Source organism: Sorex fumeus, unplaced genomic scaffold (genome assembly GCF_029834395.1).
Source record: "Sorex fumeus unplaced genomic scaffold, SorFum_2.1 ptg000131l, whole genome shotgun sequence".
Taxonomy (NCBI): domain Eukaryota; kingdom Metazoa; phylum Chordata; class Mammalia; order Eulipotyphla; family Soricidae; genus Sorex; species Sorex fumeus.
The window spans coordinates 17,242,025-17,267,500 of record NW_026606188.1 but is presented as its reverse complement, the minus strand read 5'-3'; the positions used below and the strand labels follow the sequence as shown (position 1 = coordinate 17,267,500).

General features: G+C 45.5%; 1 protein-coding gene and 1 non-coding gene across 2 annotated transcripts in view; one reads left to right on the top strand and one right to left on the bottom strand.

The window, feature by feature from the left end:
• EPB41L4A (erythrocyte membrane protein band 4.1 like 4A) overlaps window positions 1-22,420 on the top strand; it is a 283,211-nt gene extending 260,791 nt beyond the window's left edge. Inside the window, exons 18-23 of the mRNA XM_056139099.1 lie at window positions 1,365-1,484; window positions 15,774-15,821; window positions 16,332-16,400; window positions 18,015-18,125; window positions 18,964-19,045; window positions 22,195-22,420. Of these exons, the coding sequence (XP_055995074.1) occupies window positions 1,365-1,484; window positions 15,774-15,821; window positions 16,332-16,400; window positions 18,015-18,125; window positions 18,964-19,045; window positions 22,195-22,317 (553 nt within the window). The 3' untranslated portion in view covers window positions 22,318-22,420. The remainder of the gene's footprint in view (window positions 1-1,364; window positions 1,485-15,773; window positions 15,822-16,331; window positions 16,401-18,014; window positions 18,126-18,963; window positions 19,046-22,194) is intronic.
• A 2,439-nt stretch (window positions 22,421-24,859) lies between these two features.
• Window positions 24,860-24,987, bottom strand: LOC130015813 (small nucleolar RNA SNORA13). Its single transcript, XR_008791147.1, has one exon. It is a non-coding gene; the product is annotated as a small nucleolar RNA SNORA13 (small nucleolar RNA).
• Between the last annotated feature and the right edge of the window lie 489 nt (window positions 24,988-25,476).

Sequence of the window (25,476 nt, the reverse complement as noted above, 5' to 3'; positions counted from 1 at the left end):
TACATCCAGAAATTCCAATCCTGGGAATATACCTGGGCGGGGGCGCGGGGCAGAGGGGTCAGGGGCAAAAACACACTGCGGAAAGCCATCTGCATTTCTTTGTTCATTGCAGCACTGTTCACACAGCCAGAATGTGGAGACAACCTGGGTAACCACAGAGCTTTGCACCTGTAACTACAGTGCTTGCATGCTGAGGTGTCCTTAAGTCTTTCTTGTGCTCTTGGGGTGGTGGGTCACTGTGGTGAGCACACACTCCCATGCCTGAGGCCATACATCCTGCCTCTGTGGCTCACATGTCTCTCTTCAGTATGATCCTCACTTCACGGAGTTCACACATCCCCTGCTGCAGTGTGGTTGGCACTGTGCCCGAGGGAGCACACAGTAGGACTCCTGGGGCTAATGACCAGGGGCTGTCACACAGCTGCTCAGCCGGCACACGGCTCTGGGCTGCTGTGGGCTTTGGTGTGTTTTGTATTGGGGCTATGCCTGGCAGTGTGTGGGGCTCACTCCTGGCTCTGCACCAGGAATCCCTCCGCTGGGCTCTGAGAGCTGACCCAGGTCAGCCATGTGAAGGCAGATGCCTGCCCACCGTAGTGTCCCCTTCGTGCGTTTTAGCTGTTTCTAGATTCTGCCCATGCTGCAGTGAGTGTATGTATATATGTGGGTTTTTGAATTAGTGTCCTTATGTTTTGGGGGATTGATAGAAGTGGAATTGGTTTGTCAAGCATATATATGTATGAATATACTTGTGTGTAGAGCAATAGCACAGCGGTAGGACGTTTGCCTTGCATGCAGCCGGCCCGGGGGAGCTGGGTTTGATTCTTCAGCCCCTCTTAGAGAGCCAGGCAAGCTACTGAGAGTATCTCACCCACACAGCAAAGCCTGGCAAGCTACCCGTGATGTATTTGATATGCCAAATACAGTAACAAGTCTCACAATGGAGAGGTTACTGGGCCCACTCGAGCAAATCGATGAACAACAGGAGGACAGTGCTACAAGGATACATATGCATACATACTTATGGTTATATTAATTAATACATTCTTAGCTTTGAGTGATTATAATAAACTTTCTTCTTGAACAATTTTTTCATTTCAAAACACTTTTAGTTTTGTTTTGAGGCTTTGCCCAGCGGTGCCATAGAAGCTGCTCCTGAGTGGTCAGGACTGATACTGGTGCCAGGGCTCGCACTGGGCTTAGCTGCATCAAGGCAAGGCCTTCCATGCTGCACTATCTCGCTGGAGTTAAAAACAATTAAAATAACTTCCTTACTAACTTTTCAGTGCACTGTACAGCAGCTTAGGAGAAGCCTGGCCGCAGTGCCGCATGTGTTGTCTGCTCACTCTAGCTGGTTTTCTCTTTAGGCTGCGGCAGGAGAATGACCTGGTGGATTCGGCGCCCCAGTGGGAAGCTGTATTAAGGAGACAAAAGGAAAAAATCCAAGCGGACCCCAACAACCGCAGGTCCAGGCACAGATCTCGCTCGTACGTGGACTCTCTTTCCATCTGGACTGGAAACCCCTGAGCATGGAGCCACCATCCCGAGGGCTGCCCTCCAGCACCTGGAGCTCATCCAGGCCTCCCCTTTCTTTCCTCAGACTTCCCTACTTTCTTAGGTGCTTGAAGCACATCCAGAGTAGATGTTACAAAAGACAGGGCTAGAAGCCCCTTTGCATTTTGTTTTCTGAACCAGAGTGTCCCTGTGTGAACAGGAAGGAATTCCCCCCTTTCCAGGGGATCTCACTGGTGCCAAAACCCCTGTAGCTTCTCTAGCTCATCTGCAGAGTTCCTTGAAGGCTTCTTCCAGGGTGGACAGAGCTGATCCTTCCTGCAGAGCACCATCTCGCAGCCAAGGAGAGCCCATGCCAGCCTGGTGGTCTTGCCTGTTCCTGCTGGCCAGGCTGTGCAGTCACGTCGGAGGAGGTTCCCCTTCTGCCACATTTGTTTGCTTTGGCTGGATAGTGCATGGGGCTATTGTACAGGGTTTCTCCAGGGTGTGCCTCTGCACTTTTAGATTCCTTATCTCACCTCACTTACCAAAGTTTACCTGATGGAAAGTGAGCCAGGACTAATTCCCCATCCTCTGTCTCTGGTCTTAGGGGAAAGAGTGTCTCAGAAATGGTAGAAAGGTGCTTGGTGGGCCTGAGTGATAGTACAGTGGGCAGGTGCTTGCCTTGCATGTGACCGACCCAGTTCAATCCCCGGCATCCCTGAACCCATCAAGAGTGATCCCTGAGTGCAGGAGAGACAGGAGTAAGTCCTGAGCGCATCAAATGTGGGCCCAAAACAAAACAAAACGAGGGAACAGTGCCCTGTGGATTCAGAGACAGACTGGGTCAGGTGGTGGTGATATCTGTGGTGCTGGCTGGAAGCATGCCAGCTGCGTCTTCCTGGAGGATACTGGGCAGCACAACCCAGAGCCCAGGGCTCCGCGGGATATTTCCCAGGCTCTGTGTTTCCTGCCAGCCCACTGGGGACCCCTCTGGGTACTGCTCAGCTGGTTTGCACAAGAGCACTGCTGGGCCCAAACCACGAAGTGGAGCTGGGGCCTGGGGTGGCACCTGCGAAGCTCAGGTGACCGTGTGCCAGAAATGAACCTTGGGATGGGCATGCTGGACATTCTCTCCCACCTGTGTTTTTGGCTTCTTTTTTGTACGATGTTGTAATTAGTGATGTGTATTTCTTTTCTAATAGAAAATGTACAGTCACTGAGCACTGACATACCCTTCCAGATTTATTACAGACTGCTTTCAGTCTCAGAAAACTAAAATGTTCAGTTTAAAGCAGAGGTTACTGGGAGGTAAGTATGCTGAGAGCAGAGCTGGGGCCTGACATGATCATCCAGCTTAGCCGTCAGCATGCGGTGGAGAACCTCCTTTGACATGGAGCTGTTGCTAGCAAGACGGGCAGCTTGGTGTGTCAACAAAGGCATTAAGTAGGTCGTTTATTTTAGTAATTTTGAAAACACCCTAAATTCAATGAAATGTTAGTAGAAAAAAATTACTAAAAAGAAAAATAAACTTAGAGATAAATGCTTATATATCAAAGCTTTGAAGACAAAAAACATTAGAAGTAGTTAGATCTGCAGATGCATTTTCTCAATGTTCTGTTTTGGGGTTGTTTGCCTGGAGGTGCCTGGGAACGAGAAGTGAGCCTGGCTCTGTGTTCAGAGCCTGTGCGGGAATAGCTCCTGCAGCCCTGGCATTAGAGAAGGTAACGTCTTCATCCAGGTACCTCTCTCTGACTTCTGCTGCTGTGCCGTGCCAGTCAGGGGCCAGACCCAGACCTGTGTAGAGGCGTGCTCTCTGCCACTCTGGTCACATGCCAGCAAGCAGTCTTTAACTCTCTAAGCAGTGTCTTATGGTTTCAATCTATTTATTAATTGCATCCGTTGCATTGTCTTATGTTTAGTCATAATGAATATCTTAATAGCATTTAACTGTCACTGTCACTGTCACTGTCCTCCTGTTGTTCATTGACTTGCTCAAGTGGGCCCAGTAACATTGTGAGACTTGTTGTTACTGTTTTTGGCATATCTAACATATCACGGGTAGCTTGCCAGGCTTTGCCGTGTGGACGAGATACTCTCGGTAACTTGCCTGGCTCTCCAAGAAGGGCGGAGGACCCAAACTCAGCCTCATGCAAGGCAAACACCCTACGTGCTGTGCTATCACTCCAGCCCCAGCATTGAATTTTGAATTTTTAGTGTTTTAAATTTTTAGTGTTCCGATTGCCCAATATATAGGAAGGTGTTTTTGTTTTCTTTTTTTACTTTTCTTTCTTTCTTGTTTATTTGTTTGGGGCCACACCTGGTGGTGCTCAGGGCTTCCTTCTGGCTCAGGGTCACTCCTGTGGGCTTGGTAGACTATATGGGATGTTGGGAAATCCAACCTTGGTCAGCTGTGTGCAAAGCAAGTGCCCTGCCCACAAGAATCACTATGCCCCTGTGAAGCTCTCTCGTTTTACATGATCTACAGTTTCCCAGCACTGTCGGTGACAGCGCCTCATGAATACGACATTCCTCCACCACCTGCCTACCCAGAGTGTCTGTCCCCCTCTGCCTCTGTCTCACACCCCCCTCAGTCCCCTGGCCACCACTTATTGCCAAAGTAAGCCTATTCTGGAGACCAGTTCTTAGATTTGGCCTTTTGTTGTTCTCCTGTGCTTCTTAATATCTCACCTCTGAGAGATTACCTAGCTGCGGCCCTCTCCTCTGGCTGCCATCACTCAGTGTGACCCTCTCCAGCTCCACCCATGTAGGAGCTGATTGCGTGGTTTAGCCTTTTCTTGTAGCCAAGTAGTATTGCCCTGGGCATATGTTTTATAGTTTCCTTATTAAAATTCATTTCTTGTAAACATGCATAGTTGGGTTTCTTTCCTAAATCTGGTCTAACATCTCTACTTTTCAAGTAGAATGGTTAGCATAATTTTTGATAATAGTGTATTTTGAAGTTTCTGCAACCATTTTGCTCTTTTTTCCAGTTTCTCACTCCTGGCAATGCTTGGCACAGTCTGGGCCTCCTGCATGCGGCCCGTGTGAATGCTATCTTGCAGGCTGTCTTCCTGGCCCCAGGCTTCTCTTTAGGGTGTTTTTTATTATTTAGTGTTATATCCCATGACTTACGTTGTCAGAGTAAATCAAATATTTGTGTTTGTAATTCATATTTATGTAATTTATTATAATCTCTTTAAGATTACTCGAGCGGGCCCAGTAACGTCTCCATTGGAGACTTTGTTGTTACTGTGTCTGGCATATTGAATACTCTTGGTAGCTTGCCGGGCTCTCCAAGAGGGGCGGAGGAATCGAACTCGGGCCGGCCATGTTGGCCGCTTGTAAGGCGAACGCCCTACCCGCTGTGCTATCGCTCCAGATTACTATTGTAACATTTTACATAAAACATTTTACATAAAACTTCAAATCCTGCTTCCCTCTGTGCCCCTCCTTAGGACAGTGCATAGGGGAGGTTGAGGTCAGTGGGGCCCACCTCCTGTTTCTCTCTGAGGCTGATGCTGTTACTGTCTAAAGTTAGCACGGCAGTTGTTTAGAATATTTTGTTGTTTTATGCCTCATGAGGATCAGTGGGTTTGACTGATCCCAGCCACTCCGTTGTGCCCCCCAGTGAAAGATGAGAAATGTTCTTTGAGGTAGAGAAATTTAAATTAGATGTTTTAACAAAATAATAGATCAACTGAAATCAGGAAGGGCTCCGAGGGTGCTTGAAATGTTAGGCATTCAGTTGGGATCTGACTCCAGGGGCTGTGTGTGAAGCCTGGCCTTAGTCCCACACCCACAGGGTCCCCCAAGAGCCCTCTGGCTGGAAACAACAACCAAAAATGTTAAGACAATTTAAAAATAGTCTAAACTTTCCACATTAAAATATCAAGTGAGCTGCCTACAATTGCCTTAGAACAATGAAGTTGCCCAAGATAATACCATTGAGAGTTTGCATTTCTGGAACTTGTTTTGAAACTGACCATCAAGAACATATTTAGCGTATATTTGTGATGACTGTGTAGGGATCTTGATGATCATGATTAACAGTACAGTCTCATGGCTGAGCGAAACTCCCTAGGGCTGGGGATGCGGCCCAGGGGCCGGACACAGGCTTCCCACATGTGGCACTCTAGGTTTGGTTCCTGGCACCATCTAAGAGCATAATAAATCTCTTTAAATGGCAGTTCATTCCGAAGGCGCTGTGATGGCATTAGCAGCAGTAGACTAGAAGAAGGGAAGCAGAAAGAGCAGTGAGTCTTTATAGTGGTCCAGATGACAGATGGTTTAGTGAAGGAAAGACTATTTGGTCCAAATGGAGAAGCAGATGAATACATGTTCAGGTAGTAGGGCTTACTTATGGCATAGGGGGACCCATGACTGAATTTTAGCTTTCAGGCTAGTGGATGCAGTGACAACCATGTTGATTTACTGGCATAGGGAGAGATGGGCCAGGGTTGTGTGAGGAAAGGGTAAGGATCTTATTTCAGGAATGAGGACAAGCTAGAGTAACTGGTTTGCCCATGGGATCCCTGGGTTCAATTTGTGGCACTGCACGGTCCCCTGACATTATTGGGTATGGCTCAAAACAAAAATAATTTTTTTCGCAACATGCAAGATCACTTTATACAAATGGGGCTCTTTCTTTTATTTCAGATGTGACTTTTGCAAACCTGAGATTTGGGGCTGGAGTGATAGTACAGTGGGTAGGGCACTTGCCTTGCTCATGGCTGATTGGAGTTCAATTCCTATCATCTCATATGGTCCCCCGAGCAACACCAGGAGTAACTCCTGAGCGCAGAGCCAGGAGTCAGCCCTGGGCATCGCTGAATGTGACCCCTTCTCCCCCCACCCCCCAAAAACTACAAACGTGAGATTTTTTGACAAGTAAATGTCCTTTTCTTTTGTCATATCTTCCTCTATCTCTTGGCCCTCTTAATTTTAGCTTCTGCTCGAATTTCTGTGAACTACAGTGTTATCTTCACTGTATATCTAAGGGGTTCTGCTGAACACTGTCAGATCACATATATTAAGAACATGTAGCATCATAAATGCTCATAGTTGCAGTTACTACAATTAATTCTCCAGGTCTTAGTTTCTCCAGAAATTACAAAGAATGTGATATTTTTCGTTGTTTTGGGGTGGTGATAATTCCCAGCTGCTCAGGGGTTGCTGTCCACAGGGCTCAGGGGACCGTGTGGTGTTGCTACCTTAGCCCCTGAACCATCTCTCCTTAAGATATCTGGATTTCTAAGGTATTTTATTCATACATGCGATGCATTTGCTTTTAATACCCCCCCCAAAATGCCAGAATATCGCATTAATTTTTAAGTATCAGATCAGAGGAGCATGAAAGTATAGTACAGAAGTGGAAGCCCTTCCCCTAAGGAACAGTGAGTGGAGAACCTCTCCCCTCAGGAACAGCGAGTGGAGACCCTCTTCCCCACAAGAACAGCGAGTGGAAGGAGGACCGTAGCTCAGGGCATAGTGTTTCTGATTAGCCCATGCGTGCAGCAGCATTGCTTTGATATTCATTTCAGTAGCGTTTAGGAAAGATGTCAGCTCTGATCTCTGTTTCTGCGGTGAGTCCCTGGGAGCCACATGGAAACGACAGTCATAGGGCAGCTTCTGGGCACTGGCGGCCTGGATGGTGATATATTTCACTGCTTGTATTGAAAATTTCTGGCAATGTGGAAGCCAAGGTCAGAGCAAATCCCCATAAAACAAACTGAAGGCTGGGTCTTCGGAAAATGCTAGTGTGAATCCCTGGAGGAGTATTCTAAGAAATCGGGTCAGGTCTGTTGTTGGCTCTATGTGCTTCTTGATCAGTTGATCACTTGACTTCCCGTTAATCGTCGATTTGCTTGAGCGGGTGCCAGTAATGTCTCCATTTGTCCCTGTCGCGTGCTAGTGTAACCCAATGGCGTCTGTTCGCTCTAGGAACATGAAAGGCCTCAAACTGATCGTTCATGATCTTGTTGAAGAAGTCTGACCATCTGGTAGGTGGGTGGCCACGTGGTCTTTTGACATCCCGTGGAATCCGATCAGTAACAGCTCTAGTCCAGCGGTCACCTCTAAATCTCATTACGTGACCAGCCCATCTGATTTTTGACACCTTGGCAAACGAGACAGCGTCCCTGATTCTTGATCATCGATGGACCGATGGATGTTGGAACTCTGGATTCTTTCTCTCATTTGAGTGAAACATGATACTCCAAGCATAGCTTTTTCAATTCCTCTTCAGGAGACCCAAATAGCGTTCTCATCCTGTTTGCATAGGGCCCAGGTCTCTGAGGCTTATGTTAATGCAGGAAGAACAGTGGAATCAAAGAGATGTGCCCGGAGCCGGAGGTTCTTTGTCCTCTTAGCTATTTCTTCGACACTCTTGAAGGCGTTCCAAGCCTCTCTCTTCCTCCTGCACAGCTCAGGTGCCAAGTCATTTGTCATGTTGACTTCTTGACCTAGGTACACATAACTGTTGCATTCGGAGATGGTCATTCCACTGAGAGCGAATGGAGCATCAGAGATGAGGCTGTTTCTCATAAACATTGTCTTTGTAAGATTCAGCTGTAGTCCGACCTTTCCACACTCATGGTCGAAGTCGGCCAGCATTTGTGCTGCTTGGCTAATGTTTGGTGTTATTAAAACAATGTCATCAGCAAAGCAGAGGTGGTGTAGTTGCTGACCATCTATTTTCACTTCCATTCCTTTCCATTCCAGTCGTCGCATGATGTTCTCGAGGGTGGCACTGAAGAGTTTCGGTGAAATGGTATCACCCTGCCGAACCCCTCTCTTGCCATCAGTGATTACTTCTTTGTAGAATGGTGAGATCCTGGTAGTGAATCCGTAATACAGCTCACAGAGGATCCTGATGTATTGAGTTTAAATGCCCTGATTGGCTAGGGCTTCAGTGACCACTTCCGTCTCAACAGAATCAAAGGCCTTCTTTAAATCAATGAACGTTAGAGAGAGCGGCATCTTGAACTCCTGAGAAAGGTTGGGAAGAATTCACTAGTGAATTTATCTCGACCTGGGCTTTTGTTTTTGGGAATACTTTTCATTACTGTTTCAATTTCCTTGATAGTGATAGTTATTCCAAATTCGGGTATTCCAAATCTTCTTGGTTCAGTCTTTGGAAATTACAGGTAATCGGGTATTTATCCATTTCTTCTAGGTTCACTTGAATCTTGGCATACACACTCTCAAAGCAATATCTGATGATCTTTTGAGTTTTTTTGGTTAGTGATGTCCCCTTTTTATTTTTGATTCAGTGTATTAGGGTTCTCTCTCTTTCTTGTGAGTCTTGCTAGTGGTTTACCAACCTTGGTTTTTTGTTTTATTTTTTTTTTCATAATCTTGATTTCATTGATCTTTTTGATTATTTCTTTGGGAACCCAATTTATCGATTTCTGCTTTAAGTTTTACTGTTTCTTCATTCCTGCCTGGTTTGGCCTCCTTTTGTTGGTCATTATTTTTTAAAGATGTTAAGCTGTGAAATCAAGTTATTTATATGGGCCCTTTCTTCCTTCCTGATAAATGGTTGCAGAGCTATAAACTTTCCCTGTAACACTGCTTTAGATGTGTCCCACGAGTTCTGGTAACTCGTGTTCTCATTCTCATTTCCAGGAATGTTATTTATTTCTTCTTTGATTTCCTCTCTAACCCATTGGTTGTTTATCATTGAGTTGCTTAATTTCCAGGTGTTTGATTTGATTCTCTGTTTCTGTGTGTGATTAACTTCTATCTTCAGTGCATTGTTCTCTGAAACAAGAGATGATACAGTTTCTATCTTCATGATTGTACTGAGGTATGTTTTGTGACCCAGAATGTTGTTTATCTTAGAAAATGTTCCATGTGCACTGGAAAAGAATGTGTATTCAAATTTGGGGAGGATGAAAAGTCTTGTATATATCTATTAGCTCTCTCTCTTCCATTTCTCCCCTCAGAGCTAGTACTTCCTTGCTGAGTTTTGGTCTTGTTGATCTAACAAAAGGAGACAAGGCGGTGCTGAAGACTCTGACTACTGTTGTGTTGCTACCAATATCCTTTTAGAAGTCTGTTAGCAGTTGTTTTAAGTATTTTTCTGTCCCCTCTTTGGGTGTGTATCTATTTAGAAGTGTAATTTGTCCTGATGAAATAGGCTTTGCTGTCCCTTCTAATCTGTTTCAGCATGAAATCTGTGTTATAAGATACTAGTATGGCCACCCCGGCTTTTTTGAGGAGTTATATACTTGAAGGGTTTGTTTCCCATCCTTTGACTTTGAGTCTGTGTCTGCTCTGACTGTTTATATATGTTTCTTGTAGGTAGCAGAATGTTGGATTCATTTTTTAAATTCATTTTGCCACTCTGTGTCTCTTAATTCATGCATTTAGACCATTGACATTGAGAGAGATTATTATCATGGAGTTTTGTGCCATCTTTCTGTAGAGGCTTGTGAGGATTGTCTTGTCTATCTGTAGATGTTGTGCTTATGTAAGGGTTTGCCCCTTCAGTCCTTTTATGATTGGTTTTGAGTCTATGAAGTTCCTGACCTGTTGTTTATCCACAAAGTAGTGTATAGTGTATCATTTCTTCGAGTCAGAGTGAGAATCTAGTTGGATAAAGTATTATTGGTGAAGCATTCATTTCATTGAGTTTTTTCACTATATTCCACCATTGTCTTCGGGCCAAATGGTTTCATCTGATATGTCTGCTATAAATCTAAGGAATGCTTCTTTGTATGTGATTTCCTTCTTTGACTTTGCTGTTTTCAATATTGTGTCTCTATCTGGTGTTCATCATTCTGATTATGATATGTCTTGGAGTCTTCTATTAGGGTCTCTTTTAGCTGGTACCCTTTGGGCTCCTTGAATCTGGATGACTGCATTCTCCAGCTCTGGGAACTTATCAGCAATATCTCTTACTATTACTGCCTCACTGGGGTTGCCTCCTTGTCCTTCTGGTACTCCAGTGATTCTTATATTGTTCCTGTTGAATTCATCTCATATGTCTCGTACTTGCCTTTGTACTATTTTGAGGTCTTTTTCCTTCTTCTGTTGTTACCTGTATGCTTTCTGCAACTCGTCTTCAAGCTCACTGAATCTGTCTTTGGCTGTTGTCATTCTACTGTTGAGAGCACCCACTGACTTTTTTAATTATCTACTGAATTTTTTATTAATGACACTTCTGTTTGTAGCTTTCTTATTTCTGCTCTCATTTCTTCCTGTATTTTATTGGCTATCTGTTTTACTGTTTCTTTCATATTCTCCTGTATTTTATTGGATGTCCATTCCACTGTTGCTTTGAGCTCATTGAACATCCTCACCATTTCATCTCTGAATTTTTTATCAGAGAGATTGTGTATGTGGATATTCGCTGTTGAGGCTTCTGGGCTCTTTTCTTCATCCACTTCTGGGAGTTGGGATCTGCACTGTTTGGGATATGCACTGTTTCCCCATGATGCTGTAGTATGATGGAGGTGAATCTCTCCAGTTCATTATCAGTGTTCCCCTCTCACCCCAGGGAAGACTCTGGATGAGCTAAGTCAATGGTGGTCTCCTCATTCTTCTTCAGGGATATTAACTTCCTCTTTGGTGCTCCTGTGTGATTAATTTGGGGCTTCTAGTGCATCTTCACAGGACATGTTCTTTTAGATTGGTTTTGTACAGACTCTCGTGTTCACCCTTATTTTGGTGAGTTTTGGGAGTATTTTGATTGGAATAGTCTAGTAGCCTACTGGCCTCATGTGGTTTTGGTAGTAAGGCTGCCCTCAAAAGATTTTGGTAACAAAGGCTGAGATATGAGTCCAGTGCACTATGAAAGGGGAAATTAACTGGTGGCCATGCCCCCGACCGCTGCTGTACCTATGGGGGTGGGGCCCACATTGGTGCAGATCCTGGGTTATAGTTCTACTTCCAGCACACTTCTAAAGCCACAGGAGCCCCCTCTCACCTAAGTGCTCATTTGGGCACCTTAGATAAGCAGGGGGTCTTCCAGTTCACTGTCCTGCTTGCTTGGCACACTGCTTCCAGTGCTATGTATTCTTTAAATAAAGATACAGATATCTATGGTTTCTTCATAATAATCAGTTCTAAGATTACAAATACTCTTGCATATTAATTTTTCATATACAATATGTAGTAAAATACTTATTTTAAATTATATATAATATATCATGGTAGATAAATAGCTTGTATTATAGTATAATATTTTCTTAATATGCAGATTGAAATGGAATGTAGAATATAGCAGTGAGGTTTAAACCTTCTCAGGGTTACAGATTTTGTATTGTCCTTATTTTTAGGAGTTTGGAAGAAAGGAAAATGACTTCTAATTTCAATGTCATCAAACTAATTTCTCTAAGGAACGAATAATGATAGTTGTTGTAAGGTGTGAATGTGGAATGCTTTTGAGAAATACTGGACTGGGGCTGAAAATAGCACAACTTGCAGAGTTTTTGCCTTGGACGTGGCCAACCCAGGTTTGATCCCTGGCACCCCACAGGTCACTTGAGCCTGCCAGACTGATCTCTGAGTGCAGAGCCAGGAGTAAACTCTGGGCACAGTGAGTGTGGCCCCAAAACAAAAACTTTTTTAAATACCAGACTAATCTTGTACTGTATGTGTCTTTTATATATGCCTTACCTATGATATTTTAGTTTTATAGGAACTTATCGGGAGAGTTAAAGCAGAACAATTAAATAATTAAGGGCCCTTTTTAACTGGAGAGTTAAAGCAGAACATCTGAATAATTAAGGGCCCTTTAAAAAGAAAAAATGCTTGTCAAAATTCCACAGCTCTCTCTTTCAGTCTACAAAATGATGAACTGCAGGTCATTAACTCATCCTACGCTATTGATTAGATGTATGCAGATATAAGCATAAAAGTAATTCTTTCCTAATTAGTATGCAGCCTGTGTTTACACTTGTTAACTCACAGGTGGTCCTAGTAATTATGAGAACTTAGCATTTCTTTTAAGCTTTGGAACTTTTTCCTGCCTTAAGGCTGTATGCTAGCCATTTGAGAACTCAGTTTAGTTAAATATATAACAATGCTATAGAGTTTAAATATATTACAAATTAAATTTCTCAGCCTCTTAGTGTGCATATTTAATAGTAGAAGGATTGTTGGGTTTTGTTTGGTTAAGATATTTGCTGCTAATTCTTCTAAGATGAGAACAAAAGGAATTTCCTATAAAATGATAATAGTAAATTTTTAAACATGAGAACACTCGATGATGCAAGTAAGAAGTTCTCATGGCTAGGTTCAGAGTAATAGTACAGAGGGTAAAGTGCTTGTTTTGCATGTGCCAGAGCTGGATTCAATCCCTGGCATCCAATATGGTTTCTTGAGCTCTGCTATGAGTGATCCCTGAGAGCAGAGCCAGGAGTAAGCCCTGAACACCCAAAACAGGATGACCCCCCAAAAGAAATTATTGGCTAAGAATATCAGGAAATATAGAAAAGTATAAATACAAAAATAAAATTACTTGCAACTCCAAAGCTGAGATATATCCATGTGATATGTTATATGTTTGTCATATTTGGAGGCCATGGGGTGATTTGGGCATGCCTGGTGGTGCTTCAAGGCTTACTCTGGGCAAGTTGGGATGCTCCCCGAAGTGTTTAAGGGACCACACAGTGCTGAGCTTGAACCTGGGCCTCCAAACTAAAGCAGGTGCCAGTCCACTGATCTGTCACTTAGGCCTTCTCCTTTATAGTTTTGTTTAGTTTGGGGATCATATTTGGTAGTGATCAGGGCTTACTCCTGGTTCTGGCAGTAATGATAACTCCTGGTGGTGCTCGGGGGACCGTATGGGGTGCCATGGACTGAACTGGGGTTGGCGCATGAAGATACATTCCCTTCCCACTGTGCTGTTGACCCAGTCCCTGCTCATGTTACCTCTCGCCTCTCTATCTTGAAGTGTGGGCATGGGGGCTGGTCCTCCTGCCTCTCACTGTTCTCATTCTCCCCTTCTCATCTCTCACACACTGAGTTCCGACTCAGGCTAGGGAGTGTCACTGGCCTATGTCCTGGGGCCCTTCATGCTCCTGACTGTCACTGCCACACTGTGGCAGCATCCACCCTGGAGAGAGCTTTACCCCTGTAGCCCTGCCTCTCCTGCTGGCTGGTTTTCAGTCCAGGGCAGTGTGCTGAGGGGTTTGGGGTGGCCGCACGGGGGAAGTCTTCTTCTGGCACCTGGTGGGTAGCTGAATGATGGGCATAACAGAGATCCTTATAGTCCGACCCCAAGCACCACTGGTGCTGAGGTTGGGAAGCCTGCTGGGACAGTGCCAACTGTCCACTCCCTAGAATGAGGATGATGACTGATAGAAGAGCTTTCTAACCTTAAAACTGTGTTATGCTTATTGATTCATTTTGGTTGAGGTAAGTTTGAATGGACCACACCCAGTTGTACTCAGGGGCTCTTCAAGGCTTTGTGCTTAGGAGGGGCCCCTGGTGGTTGGGGGGTAGGGGATGGGCTTATATATTGTCAGAGATTTGAGCTGGGTTTGGCTGAGTGTGAGGCAAGTTGCTTACTCCTGTACTGTCTTTCCATCTCTTAAATTATATACTTTTAACCAGCTGTTTGGGCTGGAGCGATAACACAGTGGGTAGGGCGTTTACCTTGCACTCAACTGACCTGGGACAACCTGGGTTTGATTCCTCAGTCCCTCTCGGAGAGCCCGGCAAGCTACCGAGAGTATCCTGCCCACACGGCAAAGCCTGGCAAGCTCCCCATGACGTATTCAATATGCCAAAAACAGTAACAACAAGTCTCACAATGGAGACATTACTGATGCCCGCTCAAGCAAATCGATGACCAATGGGAGGACAGTGCTACAGTGCAGTGCTAACCAGCTGTTTAGATATAGTGGCACCATCTTGAGAAATGGAATATCTTAGTGCTACATTGGGGAGGAGGGTACCTTTGACCACGCTTAGAGGTTGTTCTCAGGGTCCTTGGGAGGGCGTGAACCAGGATCTGGCATGTGCAGGCCACGTGCCTCAGCCCCTGGGCTCTCTCTTGGCTGCCGAGTATGAACACCTTTTCTGGAGATGCCATTTAATGGTTAAAGTATTCCCCATTTATAATTAGGCCAGATTTCCATATAGGAAATTCTTTCAAAGTTGCATCTCTTACGATATTTTAGACTTATGATTTATTCTTATAATTCTTATAAAAAAATAAGTGTTGCCTTTTGTCTGAATTTCATATAAAACTTTCTGTTCCATCTCTTTTCCCTTTACTTCCACATCTTGGCTCCTTTTGAATTGATTAAATAAGATTTTTACAGACTTTTTTTCCTCAAAAAGGAAAAAATCTGCTTACTCCAAATAGCTAGAAAGCTTCCTCCTCCTCCTCCTCCTCCCCACTCCTTCACTTCCTCCTCCCCTCTCTTCCCTTCCCCACCAGAATATGTGTGGGGAAGGGAATATGCCCTTATTAACTGAGAATAAAATGAAAGAAGTGATACTAATACTATGGTGTTGAATGTGGCACTGAGCCCCAAAATGCCAATACACATCACAATGTGAAATTCCACAGGACTGGCTCTGGGAGACCTTTTGACGGTCAGTGAGTGAGGCTTTTCTCTGTGACTATTTGAGGCTGTTAGACTTCAGCTCTTTTGAAAGAACCTGTCATTTTCTCACCAGGAAAGAAGTCCTTCTGTGGCAATGGTGGCAGTGGTAATAGATTCATAGTATTTTTGTGCTGCTGTGGGGAGTGTGAACATAGAATGCCAGCTTTGAGTTTCTCATTCTCAGAAGTGAAATGTCATGGTAAAATTAATTCTTACCAAGTCGTTCTCAGAGAAGAGACTCAGGGTCTGCAATAGGCCCAGGGAAGGGCATAATTGTCAGGTGGCCCCTTGTAGTACCAAGTGCTGCAGCACCAATGCCTCTGGGCACCTTCCCTTTCCCTCTGGCTGCTGTCACCTGGCGGTCAGAGGTCAACTTGAACCGTAGACCAGGAAGAGTGTCTTCTGTGGTACTATTAAGGGACAGGAAGGGTCAGGTATAGTCATCCCGACCATTCCATTGACTCATCCGTCCCTGGGGATGTGCATTTGCCCTTGGCCTTCATGATGCCCTGGTTATGGGTGCTTTGTGTCCCTGTGCCTCCCACTCAGTGTTGCTAGCACAGGAATCTCTGGGTGTCTTCATTCACATCCCTGTCAGCTTCACCTGGCCAGTCTGCCTTGGTCGGGTCTCAGCAGGCACCTCTGTCTGGCTTCAGAGCTCTGTTGACAATAGCTGGTAGGGAGGCACAAATAAACCCTGTTTTTCTTTATTTACAGGAGAAGCCCTGATGTTCAAGCGAAAGAAGAGTTATGGAAGCATATTCAGTGAGTACTCTCCCACTGTGTGCGGTCCTTGTCATTCTGTGGCACTGACAGGGATAATGATTCCAAGGCGAGTGTCCGCTGCCATTGCCATGTGGTGCCCAAGGCCATCATCAAGGGCTACACCAGCAGCTGCCATTAGCCTTGCTCGAAATGAGCCTCAGACAGCTGATATCGTACAAACAAATACCAAGGGAAACAGATTTGGGAGAAAAATCGGGACCTGCCACAGAAGAGAAGCAGATCTTTTGCAGGAAGTTGGGGGGAATTCCTGGTGAACCATTTAATTCTGAATTCCAGAAACCCAGGAGGAAGTTAGAAGACTCACCAAAAAGGTTTCCTATTTTTCCTGAATACAATTTTAGTTAAAAACTTTTTGCATTATATTTCTGTTTGTTTTACTCACAAAGTCTTGGGCAGAAGTTACAAAGAGAAAAATCACATGCCAATTGTGAAAGGTGTTAGAATTCATGTCAGCACCTCACTTTCACTCACTTATTTCTTACCTTGCAGAAAGGAACTTGTGGATCCTTCTGGACTGTCAGAAGAACAATTAAAAGAAATTCCATACACTAAAGTTGAGTGAGTATGTCTTCCAAAAATCTTCTCTTACAATTATATTTCTCCACCCCTCTCGGAGAAGCCAGCAAGCTACCAAGAGTATTCTGTCCTCACGGCAAAGCCTGGCAAGCTACACATTATGTATTTGAGATGCCAAAAACAGTAACAAGAAGTCTCACATTGGAGATGTTATTGGTGCCCACTCGAGCAAATCGATGAACAATGGGAGGACAGTTCTACAGTGCTACAATTATATTGGTATTTATACGTGAATGCCCATCTGACTCATTTGTAACAACTATCTTCCTATTAACAAATTTACTTTTGAAGATTAATGTCAGATAAGATATAAACAATATGAGTATAGGGCCAGAGTCACAGTACAGTGGGTAGGGCACTTGCCTAGCATGCAGTCAGCCCAGGTTCAATAACTGGCAATCCATATGGTCCCTGAGAACTCAAGGAGTGATCCCTGAGCCAAGAGCTGGAAATAAACTCTAGCACTGCTAGGTGTGCCCCCTCCCCCTAAAAATAGTCCTTTGTTGGTGGGTAACAGGGTTTCTTTTCTGTTATTTATGTTAACACCAAGAGAATTATGCTGGCCACAGAAGCCAGAACAGGAACATGTCACCTAGAAACATAACAAGGCTCCCTCCTCACCATTTAGGACAGAGTGCAGAACACATGCCCTGCTGTCTGCTGCCCTGCACTTGTGGAAATGCCAGGGAACCTGCTCATCAGCCCAATTCCTTTCTATGTTTCATGCTTTCCTTCCCATCTGGTCAGATGGGAAATACCTCAACCAATACATTTTTATTAATTCATTTGGGAAGAGCCACTCTTGAAAGTGTTTAGAGGTTACTGCTGGCTCTGTGCTCACAGCTTGTTCCCTGTGGTGCTCACAGTGGTTTTAAGGGGATCATGTGGTGCTGGGTCTTTAATCCAGGCCTCTTGCTTACAAACTATATATTCAGCCCATTGAACTGTTTCTGCAGTCTTAGGTAGAGGAAGCTTAGAAAGTTCTCTTCAGGTGTGTGTGTGTGTGTGTTTGTGTGTGTGTGTCTGTCTGTCTGTCTCTGTATGTGTGCATGCAGGCCCAGCACCTCACACTTCCATGGCAAGTGCTCTACCCGTGAGCTCCTGTCCTCACCCCTGTCCACCTATATTCTGATGGAAGGTTGAGTTCTTAATGACAGTGACCAACTTTTCCTGGTAAGAATGCCATTTCATTTGCATTGAAGGATTTTCTCCTTCTACACATCTGGAAAGAATACACTTACTGGCAATATTCCATTAAAATGTTGGTGGAGGGCACAGGAGATGGTCCTGATGCCACATGGTCCCTGGCATGTGGCTGAGTGCCCTTGGGCTCTGGTGCTAGAACCCCAGGCTGGAAGAATCACTGGTGGGGCCCACTCGCCTGAGTACCACAGGGGCAACACCCCCAAATATTATCAGTAAGATAAACTATGGTGGTTAGAAGAGAAAATAAAGTCACATACGCTTCCCATGCTGGGGCAGGTGGATGCCAGCTGCCTATGAGTTTCTGCGTGACAGTATGCTTACTCATGCTTCTGCGTGATGGGGCTCTGACTGACTCGCGCTTCCACCTGACGGTGCTCTGATGCTCCTCAGGACACAAGGGGACCCTGTCCGCATCAGGCACTCACACTCCCCGCGGAGCCACCGCCAGCACCGCAGATCCCAGTGCTCCGACGGAGAACGCTCAGTCCTCTCTGAGGTCAAGTAAGTGTCCGGGGGCATGGGGAGGGCTGTCTCTGCCCCGCCAGGCACCACGGGGTCCCTCCTCGCACCTTCCAGGACACTGTGACGGGTGAGGTCACTGGAGAACAGGGGTGCAACCAGATACAGTGAACCACAGGCCTCCCAAGCCAGGCAAAATGTTTGAGAAGCTAAGATATAAAGAAGCAGGCATGAAACTTCATTGTGAATAATGCAGCCAGAGTTGAGGGAAATTATAAGTTTCTAGATATGATAATTATCCTTTGCTGCAGCAAATATAATACTTTGTGCTATTCTGAGGAAAGTGACTATTTCTCAACTCGACAAGTATGTTATTTTAAATGAGTATTTTAACAAAATATATATGTATTTATGTATTAACTATTTGCAAGGTGCTACAGTTATACAAATTCTTGAATTTGGTATTGCTGGGTAAGAATGTTGATTGTTAGACTCTGAAAAAACTCAAAATGGCAGTATGTGTTTGTATGGTGGGAAATGGGTTCCTCCGACAGGGGCAGAGGCCAACCAGGCTTTGCCTCTTTGTCTCCATGGGTTTATAAAAAAGAAAAGGTTTTTTTTTTCCCCCTCTAGATCTTAAGTCAAAGTTGCTTGCATCATATGTTACACTAAGAAGAAAACATTCCTGGATCTTCCTTTTACTAGCTGTGATTTTGAGGCAAAGTAACCTGTCCAGTACAAAACTTATGCAGTGCCTGTCTATAGCTTGGTAGGCACTGCAGGGAGACAGACATACTTCCTGTGCTCTGACCCTCTTTCAGCACAAGCTGTGAGGCTAGCTACTGTCCTAGTCATTAATTCTGAAATTCACTCTTTGCAGTTCCAAAATGGATCTTGTCCCTCCACTTCCTGTGACCCGGTCCTCTGATGCACAGGGCTCTGGGGACTCCACCGTCCATCAGGTTAGTAGCCATGGGTTTTTAGAAGGCAGCGTACGAGTAGCTACCTTTCTGAAAACCCCTCTAGGAAAGCAGAGCTGTTGATCCTTAACAACTCTTAGACTGTGTTTTACATGTATGAAATGTGTAAGAGGAAGTGGATCGTGACTCATGATCAAGACAAGGTGCAACACGAGAAGAGAATGAGAGGTGCAGAGTCTAAAATGATATGAAACTTGGGGCAAAATAAGGATAATAACAATTTTAAGATTGAGCCGGAATAAAGAGATGAATTTGGGACATTTCTTTTTTGAGCAGAAAGACAAGCAGAATGAGGAACTCCTAGTGCACAGAAACTCAATTAACTGATGGCAGGAAAATTATGTCCTAAAGAATTGGTGAGTTACTTTTGTTCTGAACACTGAAGGAGATAGCAAGGCATCTAGCCGTTTTATCAAAGTCAGTTAACTGAATTAGGTACAGATATATAGGGTACTACAGCAAAGATTTCATAAGGTTTTTTAACACCAGCTTTCTTGGTGTACTGTTTAATAAGAAAATGTATGTTTGGGATAGATGATGCTAGTGGGTAGGGCTTTTGCTGTACCTCGGTTTGATTCTGGCACCCATATTGTCCCCTGAGTCTACCAGGATGATCCCTGAGCTCAGAGCTAGGGCCAGGAGTAAGCCCTGAGCACCACTGGGTGTCGCCCTCCAAAAAAAAAAAAAGGCAGGGAGGGAGGCGGAAATGTATGTTGCTTAAGATTGTTAGCTGGATTTGTACCAGTTAAACAACTACTCAAAAAACAAAGTTGAAGTTTGTAAACACAGGTCTGTTAATCTTGTTTGCAGTGCTTTGGTGCTGGGTCATAGATTCCTTTGGAATGCTGCCCCATACCCATAATAAATGCTCCGTTCTGTGAGTTCACAGAAATCGGGGAGTCCAGATTCTAGTGGTTTTCATCATATACTGCCTTTCTTTTGTCCTGATTTAGTTCTGTCAATTGCTTCAGTGGGGGACAGACAACACCTGTGCCAGACTAAGTTATGGTCCCCAGAAACAGATTCTAATGGTAGGGTTCATTGGTTCTCTCAGGATCAGCATTGGTTGGGTCAAGGCAGACTTCTGATTCAGTACATCCGCGGTGAAAGCAGCAGGTGCTTGGGGATTGAGATGTGGAGATGGGCCTTCCTATACACTCACTGTTTAGCAGTACCTCAGGGAAGGCCTTGACAGGGCAGCCCTAAGGGAAAGGGTGTTCCTGGAAGGATTCCAGTGCAGGAGCAACCAAGGGGTGAGTCATGCAGCTTGAAAGGAGCACCTGGTAGTTGGCCTGGCCTTCCACTACTCTACTCGAGTAGGGAGAGCAGGTGACTGTGCAAGCAGAGCGGTCAGCAGTGGATTCAGGATGCCTCAATCCACCTCGTCTCCTGTTCTCCACTTTCATATTGAGTAAACTGTTTAAGCTTCAATTTCTATACGGGGCAGGTAGTATTTACCTCCTGTGAGAATCTGGGGAGGGGATGGGGTCTCCGAGGCAGTTTTCAGTGTCTGGGTGCTCTATTTACTGATACCAGCCTGGCCAGTGCAATGCCCAGGCCCAGCAACAGGGTGCTGAAGGGATGTGGTACCCGGGATCAAGCTAGTCCTTCACAGCTAGCCCGTTGAGGTATCTCTGACACCGAACAATTTTTTGGCAATTTTATATGTCTGAGGTTAAGTGAGTCAGTAGAAGGAATTCAACTGAATTTCTGCTGTTTCTTCTATTACTTAGAAATCCCTCCAAATGCAAGTTATACATTTGGGGGAAGGACAAACCTAGTAGTTCTCAGACTTTGTGCTCAGGGATCACTTCTGCTGGGACCTTATGGGACACCAGGGACCAACCCAGGTCGGCCACATGCAAGGCAAGCAACCTACCCTCTGTACAGTCTTGCTCCAGTCCCCACATTTAAATTGTGACATACCTCTTCTGATCAGTGGTACTGGCTGAATTCTGAGACAGCTTTGATATTCAAGTATCAGATAAGCACATCTGAAAACTGGGCTCAATTTATTAGCTGTCACTGTCTACACAGCCTAGGATCTATTGGTTTTAATAAATTGTTTGATATATATAAAGCGTGCAAGAGATAAGAGGCAATTCAGAATCCAGCCCTTTACAGAAAATGCTGACTCCAGTCGGCAGAGCATTTGCCTTGCACACAGCTGACCTACATTTGATCTCCTATGGTCCCGAGCATATGGTTACCGCCATGAGTAACTGGCATTACTAGCTATTAGTAGTGCAGAGCCTGAGTATTGACAGTGAGCAGCACCCCCACCCCCCACCCTCCCCCCTCCCCCACCGTCCCTCCAAAAAGCGAACAAAAATAGTGGCTGGTGGCAGCCCAGAGATTGTGTAGGGTTCAGGTGCTTGTCTGGCACAGCCAATGCTAGCATTTCCCAGCAGCACATGGTCCTCCAGGTGGCTCCAAGAATGGCTTCTGAGCACCCCAAACCCTACAAAAAGGCTGCTCACACCTCCCCTTTTCATACCTTCAGGAAGCTAGTATCTAGTGGTTTTTCCTCACTTCTGAAAGCTTTTGTCCAAGAGGACAAGTTCAAGCCTGGAGGTAGCGTGTTTCACCAGCTCCAGGTCTGCTCACCCCACCTGAGTGGCACTGCTGGAGCCCTGCCTCTGCATCTGTTGAGACCTTTGGCCCTCTTAGGTCACTCACCCTTCAGGCACCAAGGGCTTGTTGGTCAGGAATCCCTGGGAGCTCCCACTCCACTAACAAAACAGAGCACAGGACACCTACCCGACTGCACAGGTTAGACTTCTCTAGACTCAGCCTTCAGGTGGTTGTGGAAGAGAACCATCCTTCCTGCCTTTCCTAGGACATACTGTTGTGGAGCTGAACTCAGTAGGCCCTAATACACCACCAGGAAGTTGCATGTTTACCAGCCTCACTACCCACCTTAGTCCTCTCCAGTGCTCAGCTGGATGGAAGAGCAAAGCCTGATTTAGGAATATTAATTTTGGATGACTGAGCTAATTTCTATGCATATAACATCAGATCACCCTTATAACTATCTTTCAATACAGGAAAATCTTACGCATACCCCAATTTATTAAAAATGATATGGCTTATCTTCTTTCAATCTTCCTAAATTTTCCCATTTTCCCCAGAAAAGAAACGGATCTAAAGACAGCCTGATTGAAGAAAAATCTCAGACGTCTACAAGCAATTTGTCTGGAAAACACACAGTAAAAACAGTAAAAACAATCCAAGCTTCACGACTCAAGACTTGACATCAGTAAAGGATTTGGGAGTGGGAAGGGTATGCCACCTTGATTTGAAGCTGTGAATTTAATTATTCAAGTTATCTTGGACCTGTGCAAGTTATTTTTGCAGCGGATGAGTTTTTAACTTTTAGATGCAGCTTTACAGGATATTTCTTTCTGACTTCTTATTTGGCAACTAGATGCTATCTAAACTTGTTCACTTGATGCCTACCATTCATTATTGGCAACCTCAGTACCAGATGCTCCTGATGCAAGTTGGAGAATGCTGTCCCACGGCAAGCTCTGTGCAGTAGTGCAGACTGGCTCGTCTCAGCTTCCGAGGCTGCAGGCATTTTCTGGTTGTAATGCAATTCATGGATCCAAGTACACATGTAAAATAATCTTGTTTGTAAATATTGCTTTGTATTTGTATTATCTTTGTATTATCTAAGGGGAAAAAATAACCCTTGGATTTCAAGACTTTCATCTCAAAATGAACCCCTCTATCTTGACTCCCAAAGACAGACACTTCCTTCTCTGCAGGTAACTTCATGTTTTTCTATCCTGCATTACCATATTCAAGTTCATCCATCTTTGCCTTTATTTTACATTGAGACCATCTGATCAGCTCACACAGGACCCCTCTCCACCTTGCATTCTCCCTCACATTAACAGGATTATCTGTGACCATGGGTCTCTTGATCTTCCCTTCTGCCCCAAATGGCTCCTTCATGCTTTTTTCTAGTTTATAGGTGTTTTGCCAAGAGACCCTAGATTTGACAGGTGAGTTCAACCTGTTTGAATATCCTTCCCTCTATCTCAGGGTCATCATGCCTGTCAGTGCACTCACTGATCAACAGTCCTTGTAGGGGGTCGCTTCTAACTTATTGTGCCACTTCAACTGGGGCCCAAGGTAGTTCTCTTGTTTAGTTGAAAATTACTGTGGCCCCCAATTTACCCCTTGTTCAGGTCCTCAAGCCTGTTCTCTTACATGTCAAGTCTAATTCTTGTAACTCTTCTAGTCACATTATGGCTACCTTTAAGTCTCAAAAGTCTTGCTTAAATCCCTAGAAATTAAGGAAAAACAGGTATGCTGTCACCAGTTTGGCCTTAACCTATTTTATCCAAGTTCTCAGCACACCACACCCCCAAACACCCAAAGTCTCAAACCGGGTGTTCTCAGGTCTCCCCAAGTTGAAATCTTATTGTGTACAAGACTTGTCCCACAGTAGGTGTTGTGATGACATTTCTTCCATGTCCAGGGGCAAAGACAGTCTAGTTTACAACTATACTCCCTGCCCTCGTTAATACATTTCAATAAACTTTCATTGCCAGAATACTTCTGTTTCTTTCAAAAACAGAGACACCAAGACCCGACAACCCCCCTAAAAAGTGATGCTGATGTCGGTGGACCCCGTGGGTGACTTATGTAAAGTGGGAAGGAGAAAGATGGTCACTTTCTCCCCATCTGCCTCTGCCACCCGAGATCCAGGGTTACTGGGTTCTTGCCTCACCTTGCAGAAAGCAGTAGACAAGCAGTGAAACAGATTTTATTTGGAGGAATTTTGAAGGTGTGGAGGGGTGAAGTAACGCACTCAAGAGAGAATACAAGCTTCTCCAAGGGCGGAGAGAGCCCCTACATACATACATCCCAGCATTTAACACAAAAGCATTAAAGTACATATCTAGAGGGGAGATGCGGGCGACACGTGTCCAGCCATGTAGGCACAAAAGCACGTGGGCTCAGGCAGCATATGTATGCCCTTTCTTTGTTCAGGGTGGCTTTTTATAGGCTTCTTCCCAGGTAAAAGTCAGTTGTTAAGGAGGTCGGGAGTGGTGGTCTTCTTTGGGCTGAATTACTAAAGTTAGTCAGACTGAGGAAGAGGTCTGATCTCAGGGTCCACTGCTCAAGTCTTATCCATATCCACAAAGTGGATCAGCCTTAGAATTTTCCTCCCAGAAGTTTTGCTGACCTGTTTTATCGTCCGGGGCCTTAGTTTATCTCCCTGCCTAAATCAATGTCATGCACGAGGCACTGGGAAAACACACACAAACAATTTCTCGAAATAAGGGCCTAGCACTAGATTTTTTCTTTTGGGGGCACCCAGAGGCATTCATTTATAAGGCAAATGTCCTACCCATTGTACTGTTGCTCTGGCCTGTCTCTACTTACCATCGACTGAGCATTGCATATCAATCTAACATCTGAAATTTGTTTTTCTGCTGCCGGAGAAAAAAATCCCTTTGATAACCTCTCCCAAGAAACACACTGCAACACCATTCAAAATGCATACTACACAAAGTTTAGCATTCCTTGTTCTCCTTGAGAAAATTTTCTTTATTTAGGGCATTTTTGAGTCACAGAATTTAGGGGCCCCCATGCAGTACCCGCATCGAACTGACCATAGCTGAATGGAAAGCACCTTAATTCCGAATCCCCTCCAGCTCCGGACTTCCGAAGCCTGATGCGTGCAGCTCGCTGGTCCGCCGCAAACGGGCCCCTAGGAGGAAAAAGACGCCGGGTTACGCAAGCCCCCGCTCGCTCCCACAGAGCATGGCTCCCCGATGCGGCTGTCCCTCGGCAGTTCCTGTGCCGGGACGACGTCGCCGGCGGGAAAGCCCTGCCGAGGGTCTTGCTCTGCGCCTTTCTTGACACCGCGTTCACTAGCAGCAAAGCGAACGGGCAACACGAAGGCGGCCTGCATGCGCAGGGCTCGGACCACACCCGTCCGCGGCGGCGCCGGCGTCCCCGTTGCAGGCCGCGTTCCCGCGCGCAGCCCGCGTCCCCAGTGCAGCCCGTGTTCCTGCGCGCAGCCCAAGTCCCCGGTGCAGTCCGTGTCCCCGCCGCCAGGCCCACCTACCCGCCGCCAGGGAACCAAACTAGGCTCACGGGTACGCACAGCTCGAGAGGCGGCTGCGCCGGTCCCCGGGGCTTTTCTAGGCCCGGGAGATGCCGCGCGCTCTCGCGATACGTTCCTTTCCGTGAGCTCGCGAGACTCTCGTCCATTCGCGTGATGTCACCGCCATGTGGCGGGAGCGAGAAAGGCCCAAAGCTGCGGGGCGGCACGGCCACTCCCGTCTCTCTCCCGGGAGGGCGGCCCGTCTGAGGAGCTGTAGAGCCCGCCAGCCCGTCTCTGTCTCCCGGGGGCACCGGCCTGTCTGAGGGGCTGTGGGGCCCCGCCGTTC